Here is a 17,111-nt window from a genome sequence, read left to right as displayed (position 1 = left end):
CGTTTCTATTGGTTCAAATGAGAGAGTGATTGGCAACTCATTTTCACTCCATTCTTTCTGAGGTAATAATATTAATTTGCTATTTAGCTGACGCTTGTATCCAAAGTGACTTTCAGTTGATTAGACTATGCAGGGGATAATTCCCCCCTGGAGCAATACAGGGTTAAGGGCCTTGCTCAAAGGCCCAACAGCTGTGCAGATCTTATCATGGCTACACCAGGGCTTGAACCACCAACCTTCTGGGACCCAGTCATTAACCTTAGCACAACATAACAACATAGCATCATAATGGTGAGAACAGGCAATAATGGTCAGAACAGGCAATGCTCAGCTTTTGCAACAACTAAAGTGTACCTACTGCTTAGTGTGCCTAAAAGCTACATGGTATCTAGCACCGTATCAAGCCCGGTCTTGAAAACCCCCGCCAGTGCTTCTGCCTCCCTGTTGCCACAGCTGTCAGCTGTACCGTTGATGTGTTAATAACAACAGAGAATGTTGGGGCCCCGAACCGCGTAAGAGTAAAACAACACCTTAGCCACTAGGCTACAGGCTGACCCAAGATGGCACTTCTCATCCCATTGGGTGCTTTTAGAATCTGCAAAAAGCAAAAGAAACCCGCGAGATGGAGGCTTAGCAGCACTGAAATTCTTCAGGAACACGACTGAACGCCAGTCACACCAGAATGACAAACCAGGTGTTCCTAGACAGCTCTGTTTACAGTCTATAATCAGACTACCCCGGCATCTCATACACTGTTACTGCCAAATCAATAATGTGTATTTATGGGGGGGGGGGTTCTGATTAGATTTAAGCGTTAAGCATATTCTCCAGAAAGTCATTATCGTGTCCATCTTCATCCTGCGACTTGTCGATCTGACAGTTAGGCCACAAGTGTGGAACCGAGTGCAATTTTGACTGTTCAATTGCAGCCTATCAGCATTTCACACAACACACCATTACGGCATTTAGTTAGGGCAAAAGTGTAGCATAATAGGTTTCTAACTCAACGACGTTAGTACCTCCAGTTCCCAGTCGGGAGGGGAGGGGCTGCCATTAAGCGAGGTACATAACCTGCGAGACTAAAATATATACAGTGTACAGAGACAGTCAAAATTCCAGGCAACCTGAAAGTAAGATATCCAGACTCTGTTGTGATATTGATAGGTCACAGAGATCAGGAAGTCATGGCATGCAAAGGATATGGAACCAAATACAAAACTTGACAATTTTATTTGACATTATCCTCATTTGTTTCAAGCATTGAAATGGGGGGGGGGGGGGGGGGGCTACATATAAAAAGTGTTGTAATTACTACATAGTGAAATCAAAATGTATGAAAATACATTTTAATAAAAGCTGAAAATCTGCACTTTGACCACATGTGAATTGTTTAATGTCATATTTCCTTGGTTTGTCATGAGAAGGGCCAGGCGTGTCCAAACTTTTGACTGGTACTGTATAATATAGAGTTGTTCCACTAACTTGTATGTTAAAATGTACTCTGTATAAGCTGCTCTGGGTAAGAGCTGAAATGCGATGACATTTCTCGAAGCACAGCTTGTGTGTTTTTCCTCCCCTGATCCTCGTTGTTATTTCAGTTCTTCCCTCGCCATTAATAGGACACGTCCTCAAATGCAGCACACACCGTGTCTGCCTTCCAGCAACTTGTACTGTACATTACACTCCCCGCAGAAACCTGTCAAAGTTTAATTATGAAGCAAACGGGGCCGTTGTCAAATCACGAGAGAGGGATGTTGGTTAAAAGCTAAAACTAACTTCACTCTCCAAACACAAACCTGGACTTGCCGAAGGAAATTTCTTTAAATAAAACACAAACCTTATCTGCCTTCAGGCAGTTTGTGCACCACACTCCCTTCAGAAACCTGTCGAAGTTTAATTATGAAGCTAAGCGGTCCTGTAGTAAAATCACAAGAGAGGGATGTTGGTTAAAAGCTAAAACTAACTTCATTCTCCGAACACAAACCTGGATTCGCTCAAGCGATGCGAGCATGTTCTAAAAATGCTTTCTGGTGACGTCTGTTGTTCTCATCTTGTGGCGGCAGAAGTCAACGGGGAGCTCTGGTGGGTAACAAGGCAAACATCGAGCTTTCAGATCCGTTCTTCGCTGTCTCCCAGGGCAGAGACGAGTCGCTAGGGCTGCAATCAAAGGCCTTTAACACACACGCTTCCTGCCCTGAACCGAATCACTCCTGCAAGCCCTGCCATCTTTAGAGACGGGAGCAAACACAAGTCACGTCTCTTTGGTGGATGCACCACCTGACATTAGTGAACCAGTTACATGCAATCCTATAGTTCCTCCTGGTAGCAGCCTTCTATATGTTCATTCTTAGCATTTATTTATGCACCTAATGATGCATTTCAGAAAATAAGGTTTGGTATTTTCAGAGTAGGCCTGCCAGTGAGAACACTGGTGTGAATTTCTGTGTTTATGTTTTCTCCGTGTCCACACCGCATCTCCCGCTCGAAATTGATGGAACCAATTGGCTGAATTTCACATTTCATAAGGGAAACTTTTTCTTTTTTTTATCAACACAACAGATGTTTTGAGACTTTTTAATGCAAGCAGTCAATCATTTCTTTAAAGAATAGGTATTATTTATTTTGGCAGCTGGGCCAGTGGAAATGTAGGCTAAACATTTGCTAAACTGCACGGAATCCAAGAAAGGCAAGAAAGGTTATCAATTATCTAAATTTTCACTCCATGTATTTTGCTCAGGAACAGTAATATTGATATTGTTCTTGTTTTCCTTTATGGCTTTCATTGTTTGCTTTCAAGCATTTCGTTTTCGCGTTCCATGGAGAACATGGGCGACCTTTTCCTGCGTTTTACGTTTTCATAACACCGGCTCGGCGGCCACGCCCCTTGCTAATTCCGCAAACGTACGTTTCGAAGCAGAGACGCATTTGCAAAGGCTTCAGAACCACATACCTCAAAACGCCGATGGCAAGGGCATCTGTGCACAGTTATTCAGCCTAGCTGTAAGCACATTATGGTAAGTAAGCGCCGAAGAGAAAAACAGCTATAATATTCCTGTAATTGTAACATAGGCTGTGGGCAGAGGTGTCTACTCATATGAAATGAGCCGAGCAGAAAGATTTTCATATCTGACATAAACAGTGGGAGATGATCGCACGGTGACACCCCGCAGAGCACAAATAAGCATTCGCTGCTCTGAAATATTGTCAATTTAAGTACATCGGGAGTGCATTCCACTTTCATATATTGTGGAAATGTGACTGTCTGGCACGATAGGGAAACAGAGACGGCTCTGTCAGCACCGAAGCCCCCGTTTCAGCTGGAGGGAGACACATTCTCAGGCCGAAACGCTCCCAGATCTCTCCCCCTCTAAGTCAGAGGGCTTTAGACACGTAGCCGACACAGTCAAGGTTAATGCTCTGTTCTGAGGTATAGTGGCTACGCTCAGGTGTCACCAGAATAATTTAAAAGTCAGCCTTCACCACTTTTTCTCATTCTCCCAATTTACTACAAACTCAAGGACCTCGTACAGGGCTAATATGTTCTCTGTGGTTTTACTCTTACATGGTACAGGGCTGGAACATTCTCTGTTGTTATTAACACTTCAACGGTACAGCTGACAGCTGTGGCAACACGGAGGCAGAAGCACTGGGGGGTTTTCACGACCGGGCTTGATACGGTGCTAGATGTAACTGTTAATGTTAGGCACTATAAGAAGCAGGTAGACTTTTGTGGTAGGAAAAGGCAAGCATTGCTGGGCTGAATTGCCTGTTCTGACCATTATGATGCTATGTTATGTTCTATTATGTTAACTAACATAGGGAGTTATGGACTGTATACCAATATTACCGTTTAGAAGATACGCTACAATATACACCTTCATATACAACAGCCACGACCCTATTAGTTCTTATTAAATGGTAAATGGTTGCCATTTATATAGCGGCCTTATCCAAAGCGCTGTACAATTGATGCTTCTCATTCACCCTTTCCATTTCTATTTCTAAATTCTATTTCATGTGTTTTTCATTCAGAAAAGGAGAAGAATATAGAATATTGTAATATCAAAGCGTTTCACTCAATTGAAAACTGATCCCCTCCCTGTAGTCTTGAAGTCGGTGCCAGGATTAATTAAGCCCATTGTTTCTTATCTTAGAACCGATAGAGACGCACAAAGTTATTTCACTTCTACGATAGGGACGCACAAAGCAACCTGGCAAAGGACGGATTTGTAAAAAATCAATTGAAGATAATCAAAGCATGCTCAGTTCCTCAGTTCTTTTAAAACCGTCCGATTGTTTCTAGGTGCTCCCGTTTTATGGCTTCTAGCGACTTTAATGTGTCAAACTGAATCCGGCGTTTCTCCTGCGAGCAGTGGCCCGTCCTCGTCACACTGACGGTGACGCCCGGAGGCGCACAGGAGCGGATCTGCGCGTCTCCATGTCGCCGCGATGGGCTGTGTGCGCGGGCAGCGCGAGACGGTCCTTCACCGCGATTTCGGCAGCATCACGCGAGCTGAGAGAAGTTTTCCAAAATGACGCGGACACATTTAGGGCACGCCTCGGTACAATTTCGGCACAGACACACGGTACAATTTCAGACCAGAAATAAAACAAGATTTGAAAAAAATGAAATAGAATAGGTTTGAAACGATTAATGCAGTTATTATATGGTGCAGTTCTGCTTTGAGATGTTCAGGGATTATCAAATAACGGTCCTCAAAGGCTGAGAACTGCTGATTTTACACCCTCCCTTTACCTGGGAGTCAGGTGTGAAGACAGCCTGGTCAATGAGCAGCACTAATTGTTCAGTTAATTACTCCGGAGAGAGAAGAAAAAAAAACAGTGCTGGATTTGGATTCGAGGGCCAGATTTGATGATTCCTGCTATAATCTAATGGCCGTTAAGGTTCCCTATTCGAGCTCTGGTCACGGGGGGTGGGGGGTATAACACATGCGATATGCGCGTGCTGCGCATCCCTCACTCTCTGGACCCGATTCAGTGCTTTAGCGAAGTGCTGATTTTATTAGGCCACTGCGGCACCGGCCGCCCCCAAACGGTCTTTAGGCCAATTTGAGCTCCAGAATTAACTAATGCACTTGTATCACAAGAGTTTCGGACGGGGAGCAATACAAGTCCATTAAACGCCTAATAGCCTGGTTTAACCAACTACACGTTCCAAAAGACCTGCGTTTTCATTTTACAATATCAGCAACAGTGTTTATAACGGAGAGGAATCTTCTCGCAGGTATTATCAAGGCCTATTATATTATTCACATATACCAACAGGCCTATAGTTTGATGGGATAGACTATTGGGAATGGGTAAAATGTATGTGCTTAAACCTCCCCAGCATTTCTGAGAGAATTGCATTGTGTCAAAATGTCCCTAAAAAGTAATTCGGCTGCTTGAAAACGATATTTAAGTCTTGAATACCTGAGAAGTCTGCGGGATGACAGGAGTCCCAGTAGCGCAGAGCCCTGGTAGCGGGTGATTAAAATGCGAGCGGTTCCGGTCGACTGAGAATTCCACTTCTTCCAGGGAAAGAATGAAATGTCACGCAGCACGTTTTTTTCCGACACAAATTAAACCCGGTAGAATATGCAGGTGCTCAGTCGAGGTGATAAGCCGACACCGGCGCTATTCTTGGGAGACAATAAGCTTCGCCCTGCTCGAGCCACTATCGGCTTGCTCGCGAGATAGATTTGGCACCGTTTTGCATTTGCGCCGTCGCCTATATCTCCTCTCGAAATTAACCGTGCCTCGGTTGACAGCTGGGGCATCAGATTTCGCTGATGGCAACGACATTTAGACGACATTTCGTCAAACACGTGTCAGATGCATAACTGGCTTTATCTGTAACTATCTTATCGTAATATAACTCTAAACATTTTGAGTGAGGAAAAAAAAAAAAACCCTAACCATTTTGTTGGCTTAATTTCCAAATATATTAGGCCTAGTCTTGTAGCAGACATTCATTACACATGCTCTGTGGTATGGAAGTGACTTACAGAATTTCGTGACAATGCGTTTGATGACAATTGATGCAGTCTGGCATCTTCAACCATGGAAAATAACATTTTTCACACATCAGTGGACGATGACGACCAGTAAGTGCGAAATCGAGCAATGTGAGAAATAGACCTAATTCAAAAATCATGTTCCGCATCCAACCTCGCTCAACGTGACAGCCGCTACTGCCTCTATAAAGTGTTTTAACTCCTTTTTAGAAGCGTTTCCCACTCTTTTAAATAGTATTACGCTGCATTCTGCATTCAGGGGAAGTGATTCCATCAGCATCCTCGTCAGGCAAACTATTTCTTCAGAAACAGCGTAGGGCCAGTGTAAGTTCAGCCGCCTCCAGCGTTGAGGATGTCACCTTGCTGAAAGGGCCCCTTCTTTTTCAATCGCACACTTTGCACATCGCTGAACTTGCCAGAATGTTCCTGAAGAAAGAAAAAAAAAGATGCTTGCATTTGCTTACAAGGACATTGAGGACAAATTGATTGATCTACGCCATCGTCCAGACATAAACGTTTTCACAATGCTAAGATACCGGTTATTTGGATTAAAACCTTTGTAGTCGCCTTGAAACAAGTTTTTGATTATTATTATCATTACTATTATTATTATTATTATTATTATTATTATTATTATTATTATTATTATTTTCATGACTAACTCCTTCATTCATCTAAACACGGCGAACATCTTCACAAGAGAGGTTACAAAGTATTAGAGTAAGTAATGAGATTTTCAGTTTCTCCACTTGAATTAATTCGGTAGACTGTGATTTTCCCGTTTAAAGTGACATACAGGTACATATAATATAATAGATAATATTAAATGGAAAATTGAAGACATTTTAAAATAGTGAACTTCTGACAAACCTGCAGATTTGATTAGAAATATGTTCCATAACTCCAGCACACAAGCAGAATAAGCTCACTTATGAATATGATAAAACACCCAATCACACTCACACTGGAAGAGATCCTTTGGCCATGACACGAGGCCTTTAGCCAGCCTGAAGCAGCTGAACTGCAATAGACTCGTCAGACCTAGTAACAGCCAATTAAAAACGGAATGTTGGTGGGCAGCTGGAAGGCTATGGGATTGTCCCAATGCATGCTCTCATCACTCATCCCATTGGCCTGTCTGGTGTCCCATGTGATCAATACCGTCCAATCCGTGCACTCAGCCTGAAAATTAAGACAATGAATTCAGAATGTGTTATAATTTTAAGACAAATATTGGATGGGGGGTAATATAAATGAAGTCTAGTGTAGAATAGCTTTTTCCCCAGTAGGTAAACATGGTTTGATATCGATCAGGGTTTCTCAATTTCAATCCTTGCGATCCACTTGCCGGAAAGTCTTTTTTTCTAACGAGGAACTGTACATAACCAAGACAAACAATGGGGAGTGAATAGCCTTGAAGCCAGGCCCTCTCAAAGATCTATCAAGGCACCCCTCGGTAAAATGTGTATTATTAAATAAAATAAGTGCATGAAAAACACTGCAGATAGTCAAACTGTAGTGCTGAGGCCCAACTCCAGACTATATCGCTTCAGGCGTCGATGAGACGCTTTCTTCCCCGGGATTTGGTTAACTGCTCCACCTGGTGGTTAAAACCGGGAAACGCAGCTTCATCATTTTGTTTCCCATCGCTGCCAAGGTAATCTGTGGAATTTGGAATTTTCATAATTGAAAAATGTTTGTGCCTCAAACAACCGAAATGAATCCTCAATTACCCCCAAGGTCTACGAAATGAGACGCCTGCAGTTGTTATGCTCGGGATATATAAATATATATATGTATATTTTTTGTTATATTTCTGCAAGGCAGTCGGAGAACTGAGAAACGCAGAGCCATTAGGGTGAAATGACATGCATTGCATACATACAGTAAAAGCTCCTTATGTGCCTCGTATAATTGAATTGCCGCCGAAGCACCGAAAATTGCCACTCCACAAGCACTTCCCTGCGATTCCTGTCTACAGACGTCTCAACGACATAAACCACTTAACACCTCCAACTCTGCCAAGGCAATGCAGAGTGAGGCTGTGTACGCCACACATATTTTTTTTATTTTTTTTTATTTTTTTTAATCTCCCAGGCTGGCAGGAGGAGCTTTTTTTTTATTATTATTATTATTCACTCCCCATTAAACTAGCCGTCGGTATGAAGTGCCGTTCCCCTGACAAGTTGATTGCTGTTGCAGATTGTTCCAAAAAATGCCGTCAGCCTTCTGCCAGTGTTAATTTTCCGAGGTGAAGGGCTTTTATTTTACCGTGGGACTGCCAGCTCCCCTCCGCTCCCCTCTTGGCCCGGTGCTGACGCTCAGACCTCTGACGCTCACAGGACCCTCTCACAGGACCCTCTCACAGGACCCTCTCACAGGACCCTCTCACAGGCTCCTCTCACAGGACCCTCTCACAGGCTCCTCTCACAGGACCCTCTCACAGGCTCCTCTCACAGGACCCTCTCACAGGACCCTCTCACAGGACCCTCTCACAGGACACGGTGCGTTCCGCTGGCTCCGCCCCCCTCTCTCGTCGGAGAGACGCGCGGGGTCGGCCGGGCCGGGGGCCGTGGCGATATACGGCGGACCTGGCAGCCGCGCCGTCCCGCGGCACGGAGCGTTCAGTCTGGCAGCCCCGGTGACTCTTCACTTGGCAGGGTTTTAAAAAAAGAGATCACGGCCCGTCATCGTCCCTACGCGGCTGGAGGGCCGTTCGATTACACCGGAGCCGTCAAAACCGCTCATCGGTGTGACGGTTACCGTTAAAATTAACGTTGTGAGAAATGAATGGAGCACAACCGTCCCCCGTCCCCCCTTCCAAAATGCAGAGGTGATAATCGGCCGGCAGACAGCTCACATACTCCCGCCAAATTGGATGAAGTGCCCCACACAGCTGCCCCGTCTGTGAAAGGACACTTAGCAGAACGGCGCGCTTGTTAGGAACACGACAAACGCACTCCAAAATCATCTCATTCAAATGCAGGGCCTTTTTCCCGGCTTCCTCCTCGCACTTAAAATAATTCACACCGACGCAAGAAAAGGGTTGAGGCAGGCTTGGAGATAAACAAACATTTACTTCACGGTTAAAACACAAGTTCGTTTTCACGGGTTGGGCCCCGTACGAACCGGTCCGGAACCGGATCCCGGCGGTTCTGACTGCAGCTGGCGACCGCCAAGCCGACAACCGAACGACACACAACTCGCCAGGCTCCGGCTACTCTCCATCGACCGTCGACCTCAAACGAAGAGTCCCGCAAGTGACCGAGGCGGCCGCATCCGCCCCGCCATTCCGGACGTTCCCGGCGGGAAGAGCGTCAGTTTTCCGCGTGGCGCGGGGGCAGTTTCCGGCGGTCCTTGGTGGCGTTCCTCTTCCTCTTCTTGCTCAGGAAGTTCTCCAGCTTCCCGCTGCGCTTCAGCTCGCGGTACTTATCCGCCAACTCCAGCTTGCGCTGCTCGGCTGCAGGGATAGAGGACAGAAACGCGTGAGGTTTACGACGAGAACTGCGGCCAACCACGCCCTCACACTGACCTCTGACCCCCCCTTAACCCCTGTACTTCACGCCAAAAGTTTAAACCAAACAAAACGGACACACCTGGTAGTAAAAACATGTATTTTCAGGTGACCGTTAAAGATGTGATGTTTCGGATCATTTGTCAGATCGAGGCCAGGCATAGACTATCTGCTGAAGCCCAAGATGGCCGCCATTGTCCGTTAAAATTATAAAGCGGACTTTCTTCTTCTTCTTCTTCTTCTTCTTCTAATGAGCGAGTTTGATCGAGCAAACAAGCATATGAGATAAACCTTGAGCAGGATGTGAGTAACACATGAACAGGAGAAGGATGAGATGGATAAGAGCAGGGGTCTGGATAGAGGTTTGGGGGAGGAACGTACACTTTTTGAGGAAGAAGGGCTTGTGTCCGTGTCCCACGAGCTCCCTCTGTTTCCTCTTCAGCTCCAGCTGCTTCTCCCTCTGCTGCTGCTGCCGCTTATGGGCCTCCTCCTGGTGCACCTGCGGGGAGAGACACACCTGAGGATTACACACCTGAGCGTACCACACCTGAGTGTTCAACACCTGAGGATTACACACCTGAGCGTTCACACCTGAGGATTACACACCTGAGTGTTCAACATCTGAGGATTACACACCTGAGCATTCACACCTGAGGATTACACACTTGAGGATTACACACCTGAGTGTTCAACAGCTGAGGATTACACACCTGAATGTTCACACCTGAGGATTACACACCTGAGTGTTCCACACCTGTCTGTTCTACACCTGTGCAATGTGGCTACACTGCTTGGCTCCCCCACACGCCCTCGCTACAGAGCAATCTGAACTAGTGACTCACTGGCTGGCTCTGGTAAATCTGTAAGGTTATGAGCAGCCAGGTAAATCTGTAGAGGCTGAGAGGCTGAGCGCAGGTTATGAGCAGCCAGGTAAATCTGTAGAGGCTGAGAGGCTGGGCGCAGGTTATGAGCAGCCAGGTAAATCTGTAGAGGCTCAGAGGCTGAGCGCAGGTTATGAGCAGCTAGGTAAATCTGTAGAGGCTGAGAGGCTGAGCGCAGGTTATGAGCAGCCAGGTAAATCTGTAGAGGCTCAGAGGCTGAGCGCAGGTTATGAGCAGCTAGGTAAATCTGTAGAGGCTCAGAGGCTGAGCGCAGGTTATGAGCAGCTAGGTAAATCTGTAGAGGCTGAGAGGCTGAGCGCAGGTTATGAGCAGCCAGGTAAATCTGTAGAGGCTGAGAGGCTGGGCGCAGGTTATGAGCAGCCAGGTAAATCTGTAGAGGCTCAGAGGCTAAGCGCAGGTTATGAGCAGCCGGGTAAATCTGTAGAGGCTGAGAGGCTGAGCGCAGGTTATCAGCAGCCAGGTAAATCTGTAGAGGCTGAGAGGCTAAGCACAGGTAAACCCACCATCCTCTTCAGCAGTTGTTCCAGCTCCTCCTTCTTCTTGGGCCCTTTGACTTTCCGTAGCTTCTTCTGAACCATCTACAACACAAACAGCAGACACCTGTGTTCAGCACATTATAAACACAGTCTGTGTTCAGTACATTATCAACACGGTCTGTGTTCAGTACATTATCAACACGGTCTGTGTTCAGTACATTATAAACACAGTCTGTGTTCAGTATACTATAAACACAGTCTGTGTTCAGTATACTATAAACACAGTCTGTGTTCAGTATACTATAAACACAGTCTGTGTTCAGTATACTATAAAAACAGCCTGTGTTCAGAACATTATAAACACAGTCTGTGTTGGGTACATTATAAACACAGCCTGTGTTCAGTACATTATAAACACAGTCTGTGTACAGTACATTATAAACACAGTCTGTGTTCAGTATACTATAAAAACAGCCTGTGTTCAGTACATTATAAACACAGTCTGTGTGCAGTACATTATCAAGACTGTCTGTGTTCAGTAAACTTTTAACATGGTCTTCATTCTTTGGGCTGGTCTTTTGCCCACACAGCACAGGGCAATCTGATTAAATAAGAATAACATACACGATACAATATTCACAAATTACCACTTATTCCTTTTTTATTTCTATACCCTTTATTTCTTAAAATTCACAAGCTTTTTTCCCTCACTGTGAGCTGCCTGGCTTGTCATATGAAAGACATTCTATAAATAAAGCGTAATATTATTTTATTACAAATTAAAAATGTATTAAGAGTTAAAGAACGTTTCATATGTTTCTATATAAACTAAACATGGCATGGGTTTCATAAGGAGCGCATACCTCTTTTTCTTTCTGCTTTATGTCCTGAATAAAGCTGTAGGTCTGCTCAAAGATCTCCGGCTTGTATTCCCCAGACAGGTCGTCAAAGCGAGGGTCCCTCAGAACCTGAAAAATCATCCCAGAATATCAATTAAACAAAAGCGCAATTCAACCAACAGTACGCTTCATAAACCTGCCCAATTCTGCACCGTCGGCACAAAAGAGAAATACTTTCAGACGGACAGGCACAGGCCGAGAAAGAGAAAAGTGAATTGGTTTGAGAACGAATGCTGTTTTAGAGTGCGGAGCGTGCAGAGTCACACTAAGGAGGGCTGTAGATTGCCTTGTCTGGAAAGTTCACCAAAAAAAACAAAAATAAACGTCTGAAGCTTTGGGTTTAAGAGAAAGGAGGGGGGTGACTCTAATTACATTCAGCTCACTCAGTGTAGCGGAGTAACTGCTTTCTAGTCACCTATTTCACACTGAAACAGACTCGATAAACCAACACTTCACAGCTCCAAACAGCTCATTTTACCACAACCTCCCACGATACAAATACTAACAATCGGCCCCTGGCGCCGCGGAAAAAGACGATGCGTGAAATAAGCCGACTTCACAAAACACAAAGTGAACAAGCGAAACATTCACCTGAGCAAAATAAATTATCGAGAACCTCGGGGACCGTTAGTCGACAGCTACGGAGCTAAATATATCCTCTATCAGGGAAGGTCTTCCACATAGTCTATCAACTACACCTGCTGAATTAGGAAATATAAATATCAAAGGTGTAATAGCCTAAGTGGAGAAAGGAGGAGAGAGACTGATTACGAGTATCCCGTCTGACGTGATAAAAGTTGCTTTATGTTGCAGACTAGCAATAAGGTAGCCCCACAGTGGCCTGTGGCGTGGTGGTTAAGGTACTTGACTGGGACACGCAAGGTCGGTGGTTAAATCCCCGGTGTAGCCGCAATAAGATCCGCACAGCCGTTGGGCCCTTGAGCAAGGCTCCAGGGGAGGCTTGTCCCCTGCTTATCAACTGCACATCACTTTTGATAAAAGCGTCTGCTAATGATAATGATTATAACAGAGCCACCCATCTGGCAGTTCCGTTACTGGCATAACATGGGCCAATTTCTCTTGTAATGGCATGTTCACACTTTCATGCACACAAGGGGCCGGTTGCATTTTCAACGGGAGGCACACGCAACACAGAATCTATCTGGACCACCCAGTAGGAGAACGAACAGCAGTAACGCTATTAAAGCAGCCACGACTAGAAGGGGGGCGCTATGAGCTGTACTTCCAAGTACGCAATCACCAGAGATCTATTGGGTAGTACAGGTAGGTTTCGAGCTTCTATATACCGTAGGTTGGAAAAAAAAAAAAACTGCATACATTTGATCGCATGGAGCTACCCACTGATAATAGTTCAAATGTAACGCTTATGTTACAGTGCATTTACTTGGCAGCTGCTTTTATCCAAAGCAACGTACATTAAGTGCATACCATGTAAGTGCTACGTCGTACCCTTAAGATGAAAAGGGACCGTAAGCGGTTTGTGAATTTAACTTCACGTGCGGCATGATGTACGAGCTCAATCTGATGATGTTTAAACTAAGGATGGTACCGATGTCCTCAATCTCTGTCAGAAGCTATTTTATAATTGTTTACTGATTAAAATGAATCTGAAAATCCTTGTCTTGGGGTGCCAAGAGCATTTATTCTTTAAACACGATAGGAGCAGTAGTTTAGCTGGGCGTATTGAGGATCGATTTTAACACATTTCCTCTGCTCCTGGCAATGGCAATAGATAGCCTCCCTCTTCCACGCTTACCGGTTTTTTGACAGACACCACTTGTCTTAGAAAAGGAGCTGGCCTCTTTGCGGATATCTCCATAGGCCTACAAGAGAAAAACAATGCAGTCAGAACAAACCGTTAACCTTTTTTACAGTGTGTTTTCTGGGGGGAAATTCAGCGTTCAATAACTCAATTGCTTTCAGTTACTAGTCGTGATTGCACATCATCATTCGAATATAGAAGAGCATTCATGTATTTGCGATCTCACGCTTTAAAGGGTTACAGGAGAGCACTGATGCCTGTAGACTGTTTACCTTGGCCTTTTTGATGTATGATGTAACACTTTCCTAACAAGAGACAGACAAAAACATCGCTGCAGTTCAGAGGTTTAAATAATCCATGGGATTACCTGTTCTTGTTCAGGCGTTTCTTCTTCCCGTGCGCCTGCTTGTTTTTGGTCCCGTAGGCCACTTCGTTGTAAACCTTCAACCCGACTTTATTCTGCAGTTTCATGATGTCCTCGAAAGACATTGTGGAAAGTTCTAGGGAGCGATGGCAGTACAGCAAAAAAAAACAAAAAACTGAACATACATAAGTTTGTCCAAGAATACAAAGTCCCAAACAAAACCAAAAAGGTGTAAACCGAGCACCCAACTTTAAAGTGTTAATGTGTAATTTGTAAAAGTTTTGATTGACAGCAAAAATAAACAATTAAAAAATAAGCAACGCAATGTCAAACTTAACCTACCGCTTTTCAGGTCCTCCTCGGCGTTCATTTCTCCATCGTCGCCGGGTTGTGTCTCTTCTTCGTCAGAACTGTCATCCTCGCTGTCTGCCTCAGCCTCCCCGTCGCTGCTCTCAACATCCCCTTGGATAGGGACGGACTCGGTAGCTCTCGCCTCTTCGGGAGACTCGCTGCCGTCTGAACTCAGATCACCGTCATCTTCTTCGGGATCTGATTCGCGGTCTGATTCGTGCTCCTGTCCGGCGCTTGTCGTCGCGCCCCGTTTGCTAAAAAGTGCAAAGTTTCTTTCCAACTCGGAGTCTTCTCCGTCGCTGCTCACAGGCTCGGCCGCTTCCAGCTTCTGACGCAGCCCACCCGGAGATTTTCCCGTGCTTTTGCGTTTGAGCACCCCCGATTTTTTCTTGCTGGCCATCATCTGTTAGAAAGACAACAAATGTTGTTGGCGAAATCAACTATGATAGTCTGTTTGTTGAAACATGCAGTGTCTAGTTAGACGGCGATAAACACAAGTAGCACCAAATTGCTGGATAGTTAGCTGCATTAGCTAGCTATCACTAAATGCAATAGTTTGAGTTAATTACACATTACTTTGCTAGCCAGGTAACCACAATGCAGGAGACGTCCAACAACCATGAGAATTACTTAACCTTCTAGCTAGCTAGTTCCTTATCTTACTCACCGGCAAGTTAACGAACGTACCATCTAGCCTCACAAGTATACATGACTACTTCAACGCTGTATTTACAGTACGAAACCAAAATTATGCCCTTGATTTTCAGGCCTTTATCATTTGACAACTCGCTAACTAGCAAGAAGCTAGCGGGTTACGTTTGTGGGATGCAATATTCTGCAGTATTCGTGGCGTGTATTGACATTACATTTTAATTGTATACAATAATACTTACGTTACACTATGATCTTTAAAAACCACAAGAATAATGCTTGTTTTATCCACGTGCGTCCATGTTTGTTACTAGTTAGCGAAGCAATGTGTGTCTCACAATGATGACGTCAAAGTTTTTTTTAAACCACAGACCAAATCTGTGATTTTAACCGAACAACAGGGGGCGATACTTGTAAAGTATCATTTCATTAGTTAACGATACATTTGTTTTCAAAAATGAAATACGCAAAACAGCAAAGTTGTACGTCATGAGAGGCGTATAGAACGCGATGCTGCAAAAAAAGGACAACGGGCTTTTATTTTTTCCACATAAAGATTTATTAGGCCTACTTTTGCAGTAGAAAAATCTAAAAAGAAAAACAAAAGCCATTATAAAACAACTCAATATTTTATACATTTTACAGTTAACCGAGCGAGACATTCACTTTCAAAAATGCACCGAGTAATGAAGATCAATACAATGTTATTTTATGGCATCACAGCTTCAGGGCAAACAGATTCAGATAAATGCTATTTTCCATTCACATTTTGTAATACAGTTGCTAAGAGTGTGCAGAGACAACATTACCCATTTCTGTATCTGAGCAACCGACGCAATTACCAGCATTCCGAACGGTTTGTGCTTGTGCTAGTCTCGCGGTGTCATTTAATAGATGCATCCGTCACTGTGCGAATAAACGTGTTTTATTGCGCTCGACAAATTACCGTTGTTTCATTTTCCGTTTATTGCTCTGTTTTGTTGGTCTCATCTCATCTGCCGAATATCATTGGTCAATTTACAGAAGAAAAAAAATATCTGTATACAACACATTATTTGTGCCTTTCTAAACAGGGTATTTGGATTTGTTCACCCCTGAATGCTACAATGACATCTATAACAAGGTGAATTATGTATATTCCAATAATATTTTCAGAAAGGCACATAAATCCCACCATTTCTATATTTCCAGTTATACAACTTTGTGCTAGTAAGCTATTCTGTCACATTAAAATTGGAAAAAACAGCACTTCTCAGCTCCAAAGACTGAACACGAAATTTCAGAGGTAGTAAAGTTGTATCACTTACCCACAATTCATTTCTATTGGTAAATTGTCAGACATTTCCTGTCTTGTAGTTTGAATTGTTCAGCGAACACAGCATTTAGTGAATGATATCTTAGAACCCTTTGATTAGTGACCTTTTCAGTATTCAGAGAAGCCGCAGAATGCATTAAGTGCTCTGTGGCATTTCTTGGCAGTAGTTATTCAACCCCTTATTTTACAGTTATTATGAATTCAACAACATCTAACGCTTGCAGTATGCATACAATTTTGTTTGCAGAGAAGCACAGAACAACAATAGCAAAAATACAGAACACTAAACAAGAATACAAATTATATGAAAATATTGAGATCTATACGCTTCTATAAATTCAGCTACTCCCAACACGTTTGGTTTAACCAAACATGAAGTTTGATAAACCACATTAGAACTGGAAAACAAACCAGTCCTAATTCCCCTTCTTGCCCTTGAGAGAAAGCAGTGCCTCCTTACAGTAAGCAGTCTTTTGTGCTTCATACACAGTGTCCTTGATCATTTTTCTTTGAATCCAGCAAAGAAGCCCCAGGTGTTTATGACAATATGCCATACAGAGATTAAAATACAGAAAGTCATAGACTTATTCCAGTACGTGATTTTACTATATGTCCACCAGGAAAGATAGGGGATAGGAGAGAGAATTAGTATGATAACTTGGCTCTTGATAACCTTTATTGTTGCGTGTGTGTGTGTGTGTGTGTGTGTGTGTGTGTGCACCTATGTGTGTGCATGCATGTGTACGTGTGTGCATGTGTGCGTGCCTACGTGTGTGTGTCCATGCATGTGTTTACACGTGTGTGTGTGTGTGTGTGTGTGGGCACATGATGTGCCTCAG

General features: G+C 44.0%; 1 protein-coding gene across 1 annotated transcript; it reads right to left on the bottom strand.

Moving 5' to 3' along the window:
- Positions 1-9,074: 9,074 nt before the first annotated feature.
- Positions 9,075-15,317, bottom strand: rrp36 (ribosomal RNA processing 36). Its single transcript, XM_061232756.1, has 8 exons — positions 15,200-15,317; positions 14,298-14,709; positions 13,959-14,091; positions 13,586-13,652; positions 11,773-11,877; positions 10,937-11,011; positions 9,913-10,030; positions 9,075-9,477 (listed from the first exon to the last, which is right to left on the bottom strand). The coding sequence occupies exons 2-8, from the start codon at positions 14,707-14,709 to the stop codon at positions 9,335-9,337; spliced, it is 1,053 nt and encodes a 350-aa protein (XP_061088740.1). The 5' UTR covers positions 15,200-15,317; the 3' UTR covers positions 9,075-9,334.
- Between the last annotated feature and the right edge of the window lie 1,794 nt (positions 15,318-17,111).

This window comes from Conger conger, chromosome 2, assembly GCF_963514075.1.
Source record: "Conger conger chromosome 2, fConCon1.1, whole genome shotgun sequence".
In the NCBI taxonomy this organism is placed as follows: domain Eukaryota; kingdom Metazoa; phylum Chordata; class Actinopteri; order Anguilliformes; family Congridae; genus Conger; species Conger conger.
The sequence above is the reverse complement of the archived record's forward strand: the minus strand, read 5'-3'. Positions and strand labels throughout refer to the sequence as shown.

Bases quoted from the DNA above. Each gene is read 5' to 3' on its own strand.
- rrp36 (XM_061232756.1), bottom strand. From the start codon at position 14,709: ATGATGGCCAGCAAGAAAAAATCGGGGGTGCTCAAACGCAAAAGCACG. The intron at 14,092-14,297 runs GTAGGTTAAGTT...ATCGCTCCCTAG, and splicing joins CGAGGAGGACCTGAAAAGCG to AACTTTCCACAATGTCTTTC. The intron at 9,478-9,912 runs GTACGTTCCTCC...CTATCCCTGCAG, and splicing joins GCCCTTCTTCCTCAAAAAGT to CCGAGCAGCGCAAGCTGGAG.